The sequence below is a fragment of the Astyanax mexicanus genome, chromosome 7 (assembly GCF_023375975.1).
Source record: "Astyanax mexicanus isolate ESR-SI-001 chromosome 7, AstMex3_surface, whole genome shotgun sequence".
Taxonomy (NCBI): Eukaryota; Metazoa; Chordata; class Actinopteri; order Characiformes; family Acestrorhamphidae; genus Astyanax; species Astyanax mexicanus.
In genome coordinates, this window is record NC_064414.1 from 32,397,319 (window position 1) to 32,410,686 (window position 13,368).

General features: G+C 36.9%; 1 protein-coding gene across 1 annotated transcript in view; it reads right to left on the reverse strand.

Annotated features, from left to right (window-relative positions):
• Window positions 1-1,254: 1,254 nt before the first annotated feature.
• The window catches only part of golga7bb (golgin A7 family, member Bb), a 33,778-nt gene continuing 21,664 nt past the window's right edge, over window positions 1,255-13,368 (reverse strand). Inside the window, exons 3-5 of the mRNA XM_007240382.3 lie at window positions 13,000-13,152; window positions 8,374-8,475; window positions 1,255-4,772 (exon numbers count right to left, since the gene is read on the reverse strand). Of these exons, the coding sequence (XP_007240444.2) occupies window positions 4,689-4,772; window positions 8,374-8,475; window positions 13,000-13,152 (339 nt within the window). The 3' untranslated portion in view covers window positions 1,255-4,688. The remainder of the gene's footprint in view (window positions 4,773-8,373; window positions 8,476-12,999; window positions 13,153-13,368) is intronic.

A 13,368-nucleotide genomic window follows, 5' to 3' on the forward strand; every position in this document is an offset into this window, starting at 1 on the left:
CACTGCAATCAACAAAACATTCTACTGAAATATAATTTTATTTATATGTAACAGTAATAATCAACAACAATAACAAAGTATGTGAAAAATCGTACTTACATATGCTTTATGAATATGTAAGTTAAAGACAATTCTGTCTGTGTTTTTACAGCAATAATGATTTATTAGGTAACTCGTTTTATATTTTAAATAAACTGTATATTGAGGATTTATATATAAGGAAGACATGAAGTAATTTTCTATTCATGTATAAATATATATTTACACACACAGGCTACAAATGTAGTAAATATATTCAAATGTTTGAAGTGTTAATTGTATTTAGTAGGAAAGTGAATATTCTAAAGATGCTCCGAAATTATTATTATTATTTTTTTTTTTACTAAAATCAAAAGCAAACAAAATTAAACATTTTGTTGAAGGCTGAATACTAAATTCCAAACACTTTTTTATACAGATTTTCATTAATTTTAACAATTTATTCACCACTGAATGAGTTAAATAGATTAAGTATTTTTGTATTTTTTAATGACTATTACAAACACATCAGAGCACAGTATCCTTACTTCAGAGATGCTACTTAAATCAGGAACATACTGTAGCAGCACTGTCATAAACTAACCTCAGTCATAAACTAACTTCTGTCATAAACTAACCTCAGAAGTGGTATTTTAATCATAAATGTAGCTTTGCAATGCTACTCAAGTCACATATGAGTGAATTTTACTTAGAGAAAAGCAGCTAGTCTTTTGGTAAACAAACAGATGCTAAGGCTAAGTTAGCTCAGCTAATGTAATCATCTTAGCTAGCTCTGTACAGCTTTACAGTGTCTTTCAGCTCAAAAACAGCCAGCTAGTGAAGAAGTAGTAAAGTGATACCGTGTAAAAGTGGTGCTGACTGCATTATTCTGTTTATTTGATAGAGTAGAGAGTAAAAACTGAATTTAACCTGTTGTTTGTCCCTCACTTCCTGAGTGCTGATAGGGGAGGAGGGTAGACCATGAGCCTGCTGCTGCTACTTTCCTCTGTTAGAGCAAAATAAGACTTAAAATAAACAAGTCATTGATTGGTAGAATTCTTTCGTACATTTCACAAATTCTAATAATGTAAAAATAATTGTGGTGCATCCCTAGAATATAAGTGAAGTGGCCAGACTGTGCCTGGTACATGAGGAATGATACATTACCTACCAAAATAGTAGATAGTTTTCTACAAACATACAGTACCATATGTAATTTTAATGTCTTTTTAAAAAAAAAAAGCTATTTAATGTTTAAAATCTGTTGTACTAGAGGGATACTAGTCTCCATGATGAGAGTTAACATCAGCCAATCATAAGTCTCTCCAAAACATACAGCGTCATAGCCAGTTCTGGTTAAATCCATTATGGCTTATATTTTGTATCAAGGTTAACAAAAACGCTGCTGGCATTAGCTTTACATTTTATAGGTCTACTATAATTCAAATTTAGCATTTGGTTATTTCTTACTCTTACAATAGGTTAAAATAGAAAAATAGGTTTCTCATAACATAACATTTTTCAACTGCCATACCACTGTATAAGTTTACAATATCCCTGTATATCTACAATATATACACTGTTACCCCAACACATCCATTAGCACACTCTCACTTAATACATGCATACATACATACAGGTGCATCTAAACAAAAAAAATATTAAAAAGTTACTTTATTTCAGTAATTCAGTTTTAAATGTGAAACTCATATATTATATAGATGCATCACACAGAGTGATCTGTTTCAAGCATTTATTTTCTTTAATGTTGATTATTATGGCTTACAGCTAATGAAAATCCTGAAATAAATATTTCAGAAAATTAGAATATTACATAAGACCAATTGGTACTTTTGGCAGTGTGGGCAGTGTGCCAAGTGACATAAAAGTTGTCAGCAGAGGAAAGCATGAAGTGCTGTAAGATTTATTAGGAAAACACTACTTTTGTGTTTTTGTTAACTGTAATCCATTATCATCAACTATAAAGGAAATAAACGCTCAAAATAGATATAAAATGCAATAAAGTAATTTTTCAATTATATTATTTTTTTAAAGATGCATCTGTACATAAATAAATAAATAAATAAATAAATAAACACACACAGACACACATACATACACACACAGTCTCTGTGTCCAGCTAGAAAGAGATGTCTTTCTTAGCAGGACGGCAAAACAGAGTTTCCACTTGGTCACTGTTTGTCCACAGGAGAACAGAACGAGTCTCATGCATTTATAGTGCAAGTCATGTACAATTTACAAACATTTTCCACTTGGTCAGCACCAGGTTGGGTATCCCAACAGCGATGAAACATGAAGGCAGCAGGAACAGGAGGGTGTGCACTAGAGCACTACTGATCTGAGGGCCAGTGCAGAGGCCAGCTCTGGCCTAATTAGGAGTTTGGGGGATAAAAAAAAAGGCAAGCAACCATTGAGAAGGTCAAAAGGGGTTTTAGGAAAACAGGTGAGAAACTGAAAATTAAGAAAGAAAAGAACAATAGAACGAAATAAAATAAATATATATGTATATATATAGAGAGAGAAATAAAGGTAGCTGTACACTAAATGCTTGAACTATCTTAATACACTTAAACAAGCAACATAAATTCAGGTAAAAATAAAGAATGTCAGTATCCATGTATAGAACTGCAATGATGGTGATGAGAAGCTCAATTTCTGCTACGTGAAAATAGAATATAGTGTATTAGAGAATATAATAAATAATATTTGCAGTATGTTTGCACTCATATGCAGTACATACTGTACAAGGATCAACATTCTTTAATAAATAATAATGATAATGATAATAATAAATACACTCATCGTCAAATAAACAGTTGCAATAGAATACACATAGTTGCACCCAGAAGGAAGTGTTGGATTGCAGTGATACTTAGAAAGAAGATATAGGTTACCAAGAACAATAAATGATAAAAATTATTAATGCAACATGCCAGATGTCTCAGCATTGAGTTGTAGAGGTTCCTAATGTTGTCCTGCCATAGGGGAGGAGTGTTGAACAGCATCTCTGGTTGCAAGACCTCATTCGACTGTCACAGCGCCTGTATGGCAATGTTAATTCCTTCTGGGTGCAACTATTTTATCGACAATGAGTGTACAGTATATAAAATCATGAGATGTATTCATACAGGTTAATGAAGGATGTAAAAAATAAAAACACAAAAAAAGAATTGCATTTCCAAAGACCTCTGGTGCAAAGATCTCCCACATTTCCATTTGCTCTGAGCCTAATCAGCCTCTCTTTCAAATCTGAGTAAACAACTGCTATTCATACTGTAAATCGCTCCAGCACTGTTTGTTCCGACTTGCTTTGAACTCCATGTTGTGTCTGCAGAGTTCTCTGTGTGCGCACCACTAAATTAATGAAGATCAAAGAGCAGGCAGAGAAAACTGCAATCGTAAAAAAATCTGTTCTTATTCTTCTCTGTTCTCAATCTTATCATATTGCACACAGAGTGTCTGAATATTGTCATGAAATCGTGGATTTCTTTATTACGCTTCTGCAGACTAAGCTTGAGTGAGGAGTGTGCTTTCAGACATGCAGAAGATGCAGCATAAATTCTGGTCTGGAGGCTATCATTAATGTATAAAAAATGAACCGAGCAGCAACTGCATCAGAAACAACATAACACATGATCACTTCAAAGCTGTTCTGCTGAATGGACCGTATTAAGGAGCTGTCCTGTGAATCATATCTGTCTAAATGTGCTTCGTCTGATGTTCATTTGGAAGGCTGACCTTGGTTTGTCTCGCTATTCACCTCATCGACTACGGAGCTTTTTTGTGCAAGCAGAAATGATGGGTAGCTTTCATCTCATAGAGACAAAAAGGCCCCAGAAGGGCTAAAGCTTGCTTGCATTCCCAATGAGGTGAGACGCTGGGAGAGCTTTGTCCAGCTGGGCATGCTGCCCACACCGCAGAACACTGAGCCACTGAGCCACAGGTGAATGGTGGACTTGGCTGAGGGAATAGAGGCCTCGAGCTCTGTATGGGGTCAGGAATGGCAGTGAACTGCATCAGTGCCTCTAAAGAAGACCAGGTAGAAGAACAAGAAGAACTCGGCCACCGTCCAGTATCAACCGAACGCGTTTCCCGAAATGGACAGGAATAGAAGGCTATCCAAACAGTAACCTTAAGGAAACGATGTACTGATTAAAGTATACCGAGGCTGTCATAATAAAACCTCTTACTGTAACCAATTAATAAAGCAAGATCTTATTCCAACCCAAAATTTGGACCATTTCTTTTGGATAAATCTATATAGAAAAAATCATACGTAATGTTAAAGACATTTGTCATGTTTTAAAGAGGTGCGAAGTACATAAAAAAAAAAAAATTAATGGAACGTAAAGCATTCCCTACTCTACACCTCTACACCAGTGCACATAGTTGTTGAATGTGAAAGGAAATGCAAAGGACTGACTGGTATAAATGAAGGGAACAGGGTGTGGAAAGGTTAAGTGTGTATGTTATACAGTTTGTGAGGTTATGCTCCTTGCTTTGCAAGGAAGATACAGAGATGAAAAGGTATATAATTGGCAGATACTTCCTCTCTCCGTTCAGAATCTGGTGCTTTCATGTTTCAACATGCGAATCTTATGGGGGCCCCTGGTCCCCCGATACCCGTAACCCTGGTGCTGCTCCTCCAGTCACCGAGCACTGCTGCTGGAAGTGGTGCTGCTGCTGGAGCTGGATTCGCTGGAACTGCGATCCTCGAAGATGGATATTTCTATCTACGATTAGAGTCAAGGGTTATAACAAAGCACATAGACAGTAAACTTTAACTCACTGTGTTTAGAATTAAATAAAATTTAAAATAAATGATTTATTTTGTATTTAAATTAATATTGCAAACAGAAAGCAGAATTGCAATTCAAATTTGAATAACAGGAAGTAGAATTAGAATTCCATGAAATTCTAAGAAATTCATAATACATAATTAGGTGTATTTAACAATGATTTTATTGTGTGGACTTCAAATTTACATTAAAGCATACTCTATAAAACAGATCATTAAAATTGTGGAAAATGATAGGACAGACATTTCCCAGAATAACTTTATTTATCCAAGACTTCAAAATGGTTGTCCAAACATTTAGGCCATTTGAGGAATAGTTGACCATTTGATGCAACAACATTATCCTGTAAAATACAGTAATTAATGATAATTGCTCTTACCAAAACTTTGTTTAATTGATTTCTTCTCTGAATTGAAATTTAAATTCAACTAACATCATTTAGGATGGATTTAATTCAAAAGGAAGTTAGGAGTTAGGAGGTGCAACCTTGTGAGTGGGGCTAAACACTTGCCAACATTGATAAATGTTTCAGTGAGGCCTGATACTCAAAGTAGTTGCCCAATGGATGAGACCATTTCCGAAATTGTGCGCCTTCACACACATATCCCACAGATCAGTGCAGTGTTGTATAGCTTGAATTGAACATGGCAAAAGTCATGGGACATAATTTTAGTTCTATGATCTTTGAATTATAAGTTTAAACAAATTAAAATTACAAAAAAAAATCACAGATTTGAATTATGCTAAAACAATCTGAAAACTAAATTACTGTAGTCTCCATCCCTGTAGCAACTTGATGTTGATGTCTATGTTGGAACGTCTATGAAAAGCCCTGTGACAGTTTGTTGGTGGTCAGTGTGGAAAGACTGCTAGACTGCTGCTGGCCCATGGCTGTAGAGGTGACAGCACCCAAGATAAGTTGCAGTCCTGCCACAGGCAGCTGGAATTAAAGAGAGACACAGGGACATCACTGCCAGGCCTACTTGATGGTCCACTGGAGAGACTGTCACTTCCTCAACAGAAAGCAAAGAAATATTCCTGGATGGCCTTTAAAGCTTTTCTTTGTACCTGGGGACTTTGGGCAAATACTATTAAAGAGGACCGTGTATGCTGGAATTTGAATGTTTAGCAGTTTAAAAGAGACACACCCAAATGAAGGTAAGGTCACCCAAGTGAGGAGATATTTAGTCTGAAGGTCTACAATCTACCGTACTCATATTTATTCAACTATAAGTTATAGGCATGTTGTAGTAGTACTGTATGCTGTAGTAAACTGATAATGAAGTGCATGGGATGGGGGTGAATTAGAATTTTTTTAAATAATTTAATTTAAAATGATTCCCCATCTTCTCCCCAATTTGCACAGCCAATTACCCAATCCACTGATCAAGACTCCCCATCTCTAGTGATGCCTCAACAACAGTAGGGTGAAGACTAGCACATGCCTCCTCCAACACATGTGAAGTCAGACAGACCAGGGTCTCTTTTTGAACTGCTGCGGATGTAGGATTGCTGGGTAGCCAGCGAGTTCGGAGGAAAGCGCAGCGACTCGGTTCCGATACATCAGCTCACAGACGTGAGCTGCCTTGTGCTGCGGACATCACCCTTTGGAGTGATGTGGGAAGAGACCCTACCCATCTACCCACCCAGAGAGAGCAAGACTAATTGTGCTCTCTCAGGGCTCCGGTAGCTGATGGCAAGCTACACAAACAGGATTCGAACTGGCAATCTCCTAATTATAGTGACAGCCCTTAGCCCACTGGACCACTCGGAGCCCATATCTGTATACTTTTTAGGTGTTATCACTGTTATATGAGTGAGGTTTAACTCTGGCCAGTGTGCTCATGACAAGAAGACAGGAATTATCAATTAAATTATCTGTTCATGAGAGTAATTTAACATTCTTCAATCCACAGTGTCACGTGTGTATTAGGAGTACATCATAGAAGGCATTTCCAGTCATTACCACAGTGGATAGTGTAGTTAGTGGTAATGATCGTGACTGGCAGCATCTGGTTAGAATTGTCCATTCAAACAGACAAGCAACTCATACAATAAATATTCAATGCAGGAGCTCCCACACATGTATCCCACAGGTCAGTGCAGTACTTGTTAAATTCAATGGGACATGACAAAAGTCATGGGACACCATACTACTTCCTGTAGCCTGTAGCGTGATAAACCACTGACTGCTGATAGTTTCACCAAGAACCATTTTCTGGCCAGACTGAAACAATAACATTTTTTGTTTGAATGATATACTGTACCATGATATGATTGTGTCATTTTATGCCACTAATAAAATGAGAATATAATAGCATAAACCACTTGGAAAGAAGAAGAAGAAGAAGAAGAAGATAATAGCATTATAATGCAGTTACACCCATTTAAAGAACATGCAACTTTCAATCATGAAGAATATTAAGATATTGGCACTGGAACATATTTATTTAATGATAATGGGCTCTCCTTGTGAGGAAAAGCATAATGGGTCATATTAAGGTCAGCAACAATTATTGAGATCATTAAAATCAGATGAATATTTAATTACTGTGACAGGATCTGGATTTACCTCTTTCTAATATCAGTTACTGTTTGATTTTCAAGGTTTCCAGGGAGTATATTGTGATATTAATTTCAATTGAAGAATGAAAGGAGAAGAACTCGTCCCCTTGAGGTGTTTTTCTGTCAGATCATTGTAGAAAAGAACATCTTCCAATAAAATGTTCACACTGTTGATTAAATAAGAGCGTTCAATGAACAATACACTCTAAGAAATATAAGTACAGATTTGTACTTAAAAGAGTACAAAGCTTGTCGCTGGGGCTGTACCTTATATTGAGGCACAAAAAAGTACCTTTCAGTGAAAGTCCTTTTTTGTACCCATGGTTTTTGTGGCAGTAAAGATCATAAAGATTATAAACATTATCATCAACTAAATATGGCTCAAAAACTTGATGATACAAAATTGTCTGGCTTTCAAATAAAAAAATGTGCAATTTAAATATATATTGTTCATTAGTACAGTGATGCAGAATACTGAATGTACCCTTTGGCTGGTTAAATGGTACAAATCTGTACTTATTGCTGTTAGAAATGACTTTGTACTTCAGAGGGAACAAATCTGACCCTGTAAAGACCAATATTGTACCTTTGAGGGTACAATTATGAAGAGTGTACCTTCGAGTACAAAAAAGTACTCATGTCGTACCTCTGTTTTTTAGAGTGTACAGCTGAAGGCAACTCTCAGAAAATCTTCAAAATGAAAAGGGTCCCACAGCTGAAGCACTGAAGGTTTCCTAATAAATCTTTCAGTAGATCATTCTGTGAAGAATCGTATTTTGTAAATGAGATTTGAGAAGTGTGGAAATGTTTATGCGGCAGTTATTGTAAGTTTTCTTCTCAAGTATCATAAAAAAAATCCATGCAATCCTTGAGCAAACAGTGAAACCGCATGAGTGACACTTTCAAAACCAGAAACTGGGATGAGCCTATTTGCTCCAGAATGCCAGCCTGCATTATGCATAAAGGATACTACTCTCATCCCTCTCTCGATGGGATCAGTAATGAGGAGGCCCCGGGGTGCATAAATCTTCTCGTTCTGCTCCTGGATATACGTGGAGATCTTTTTTAAGACCTGCATGGTGACAGAGAGAAAGGACAGAGAAGACAGATGGGTGAACTAAAGCATGTGATTAGAGCACCCTAGAGGTAAAGAACGGAGGGGTTTTACTGTACATTAGCAGCATTAACACTGTGAGGCATGGTGGGCTGGTCACTGTCAGAAACTTCCTTGTTTTTTTTTTTCCTTTCTTCTCATTTCTCACTTTGCAGTTGTGTTTAAGGAAGCTATCCCTTCAATTACCTAATAGTTTGAATGTTTTCTGAGGACAGTTAAAGATGTAGCACACAGGAAGTTATGTAATAAATATAAGTTCAGCGTAGTTCCGACAGGAGACTTTAATGGTGCATCACTTTACCTTGACCAATTGCCAGCTGTCTTTAAAAGACGCCTAATCACACCTGTCCGTCTTCCTGCTTTTACATGCAGACACTTCATGTTTTTCCTCCATCCTCCCCACAACCACCAGGTTGGTCCTGTTCAGTTGCCTGGGCTTTGGCACACGGGAGGATTGTCCAGAAGCTACACAGGAAATTTGGCAGCGTTAAATCAACACTGTTAGTGTTAAATCAACACTTATTAGTGTTAAACTTTACACTCTCAGTGTTAATTTAACACTAACAGTGTTGATTTAACACTGCCAAATTTCCTGTGTACAGTTACAGCTCAAGCCTATGCCAAAGATCTACACTTTAAATCAAAGACTTTAACTTCAGATATTGTTTCCAATCAAATTACCAGTATTTAAAAAAAAAATGAGCCATAATCTTAATTACGATTAATCACAGAATTGTTGTTTTATTATTTATTTGTCTGACTAGTGCTTGTTTATTTTGTGTGAAAATGTGGCTGGTTTGATACCCTTGTTTTAATAGTAATTAAAATGTATATATAAAAAAAAAAACTTTCCTTTTTTTACTGCATTGCCAAAGTATGGTATCTGGATTCAGACTCAAAGGAAAATATTTTGATTGGGAAATGCCTAATTAACATGAGTTTAGAGTCTCAAAGATTAAGCTTAAAGATTTGGTCTCCCAGATTGAGTTGAAAGATCTTTTTGTTGAAAGATTTTGTTATAGAAGCATCCTAAGGTTCATCCTTTATCTGTATTATGTAGTTTAATATTTTTTCTGTGTTTATTTTGAATGTGTTTATGTTAAATGTCTGATATAATTTTCTGTAACTGGAAATGGTGTGCCCTCTTGACTTTGAGATTTTAATCTTATAATAATTTTAAGTAAATAAAAACTAAATTTAACCATAACACATATAAACTATAGCACATACCAAGCCATAACCTAAACCAAGGGAAATTCCAGAGTCTAACCCACATAATATTATACAGCTTTATGACAACCGACAGTCCAGGCCTTACAGCGCCTCCATTATTACAGCCTCTGCTAAGATGGATAACCTTTGCTCAGTAAATGATCAGGACCATTTAGAATTTGAGTAAAGCCTGATGAGCGGAGTTTATTTAGATTGCTTTGGCATGTCATTTTCGATTTCACAAGCAGGCATCACATCAGCTGCCTGCCTGCTGCTTCTCAGCCCCAGTGGGGTGAAACTGTGCGCTACCTTTCTGTTTGCCTTTCTGCTCCACACACCCAACTGTGAAAAGCAGCGAGAGAAGCTGCAGAGCCAAGACACTTTCATCTGGTCTGAGTTCAGCGACCACAAACAAATCTTACAATCACCATGTTATAATAGCTGTTCTAAATTGCTTATTTAGCAGGGATTTTTTGCCATGCTTTTATGGTGTTCATCATGCTTGGTCATGCTTTCTGTCAACTACGGTTTTGCAATGAACACAGCAGAGTACTTCTGAGAGCTCTGAGAACTATACAGGCCTCAAATAAGTGTTATCATTACTCTACACTAGGATTTTTAATAATTATTGGCAAAATCAACATTCAGGCCAAATAACAATTTAGATTTTTGTTACTTTCAGAGGTAGAAAACACACCATCTGTAGTCAGTTGAACATATACATTGTATTTTAGCAAATGCTAATGAACAGGTACTCTGTTATATGTGTTATTTGGTGTCATCTGTACAAATGTTTAGATTTTACACCTATAATATGTATGAAGAAGTCATAATGGAAACTCTGGTCACATTTTAAAAATATATACATATTGTGCCAACTGTAAAGCATGGTGGTGGGTGTATCATCATGTATTGTCATTATGTTGCTCCCAGTGGCAATTTTGCACAGGTGGAGGAAAGAAAATTTCTGCAAAATGCCAGTAAATCCTGGATGCAATTATTAGACCACATGTTAAAATTAAGTCGATGAAGTTGAGGAGAGACCAACTACAACAGTATTATACCCCAAAACATACCTCAAAATCACCATGGCCAACTTGAAGAAACACAAGAGAATGAAGCTTTTGGAAAGGACCTCACAATCCCATGTCTCAAAGAATGCAGACATTATACATTGTGGATAGATCACAGTCAAGCAAATGACCTGAGTATATCTCAGAATTAGGGGCATTTTGAAAAAAATATTCCAGTTACAAAAACTGAATAATTGTAGCTGATATAATAAGTTGCAAGTAGTGATGCCTTCCAAATTCTGTATTAATAATCCTCACTCTTTAATAAATCCAATAAGAAACTTCTGCAGAGGCCAGGCTGAGGGTTTTCAGTCTATGTTTATTAGAATTTGTTTGTGCTGAAAACATAGATTTTTATGTTTGTTTAGCTAAATAATGCTTTATTTTTTAGGTGATTCATCAACATGCAACTCGATTTAGGGATTGTCAGTGTGTCTTTGCTATCATAACAACAGAAAAAGTACACATTATGCAGCTCTTAACCATCCTGTTATGTTTTGGGTCAAATTGACGCAATTTAAAGTTTGAAGATCTAGGAAAAAAAGTTAAAAGTAGTTTTTCATTGTGAAACTTCTTCTGTTTGCCTTAATAGGTGTAATCAACATAAAAAATGAAAATGGTTCATCTCACATATTTGTTACCTCCCCCTGCAAAAAAAACTAAATTACAATGGTATGTTATAATATTATGTAAAACTGTTGTGTGTTATATGTTGGTCTTTCACAAATAAGTAATAACACAGTGAAAATTATGTTTTTACTGAAAAACAAGTGATTTATCCTAACTAAAGCATTACCTGTTAGAGGTAAGGAACACCTTTATCCTAAATATTGATATTTTTATAATATATTATATATATATATTATAATTACATATTACACTGCTTGTTAGGATGGATTTTGTTTTGGGTAATTAAACATTGCTGTTCCTGAACAATTAACATAAAAGCAGGGTTCATTAATCATGGGTGTGTTTTGGGAGTAGCATGCAATAAATCAATCAGTGTGTCACTTGCCATTCCCTTTAAGAGCCAGTTGTGCTCCGATTTGGTGGATTGCTATTTCAATAGCGCAGCAACCTGGATGTGTCCAGTACTTCCGCAACAAGCAGGGTTGTACATGCATTGGGCACACTCACAACTGTGTTGACAATTCACTGCCAAGATAGCAATGAACGTCTGACTGTTGATGGGCCCAGAGGTTATGTTTGCTACTCCTTAAACCGCAAAATTTGTACTTTAACCAACATTTCTGAACTTTTGCATAAGAGCTCTTACATGATTTCTTCAAGTAGGACAAGTTCCTGGATCAACATGACCCCGCAGACACGGCAACCTCTCATTCTTTTCCCTCTCTGCCTGGACGTGCGCAATCGCTCGTCTTTCTGAGGAAGATGCTTATCAGGGTAGCTTTAGGCATTTTTGCGCCCATCCATGTTCACTCATGTGTGGCCATCTGTCAGCTGGAGCAGCAAACAAAAATATTCTTCATGGGTGGGGGGGAGTTTCTCATAGTTAATTTCAGCTGGGGTTCATTTCTCAGGCTTGAGTAAATAATGCTCTGCAAAGGTTGAGGGAATCTGAGTGGAGTGCAAATCTGACCAAATGGAAGCATGTCCACTTCTGAAAGGCCTGAGCGTTTGAAATGAGGGGAAGAAGAAAGAACACAGAGCTGGCAGGAAGCTTGTTTATTTCATGTCCGTTCCCTCTGAATAAGCAGCAGGTAAAGCGTGTTTACGGGTTAATTAAACGCCCTTTGGAAGGAAGGTCTTTGGTACAGGGCACAGTGCGTAGATTCGGGCATGCCCACTGGCAAATAGGTGCAAGCACTTCAGCACGGAATGGTTACAAAGCAAATTTATACTCAAACGGAGGCATTGGAAAGCATGGCGGATTCAGGTGTATCCAATCTTATCTGAACTTCTTTAGGCTCGCATTCATGAGCAGTTTACATCTGCGGCTCTGAATGCATCTGTGGTCACACCCGAACGAGGCGGCACGTCAAAACTGAAGTCAAACTTTACAAATGCTTTGAAATCCTCAGGTGACCCAGCCAGAGTGGCTTTCTCTTATCATCAAAGCTGGCGAGGCTGCGTGTAAGGATTTCAGAGCTCTACATCTCAGAACAAAGAGAGTTGGTGGCTCCCTGATAGCTGCTGATTGGGATCTAAATAGGTTAAAGGAAGTCGATCTCAATACCTTTTCATATCGTGTCTCCATGCAGAGGAAGATGATGTAAGCCGAGGCGCAGGCCAGGCAGCCCTCCAGGTAAGAGCGACCACCAATCTTCTCCGCTTCTGCATAGTAGTTATTGAGCGTCTTAATGGTTTCCTCAAAGAGTGTTCGCTCAATCTGTCAATACAAAAATATTAGTAAAATTCATGAGTTCATGAGTGTTCAGATACCGAAAATACAGTGTGTCTGTAATTTAAATTGTTCCTGAGGATTCAAGCCTAAAACACTTTTACTGTTGTAGTCACACAATGTCAAAACCAGAAAATATTCTGGAAAATACATCATAAAAAATTGTAAATGAATACTGAAGTCATCATACTGAATACTATAAAG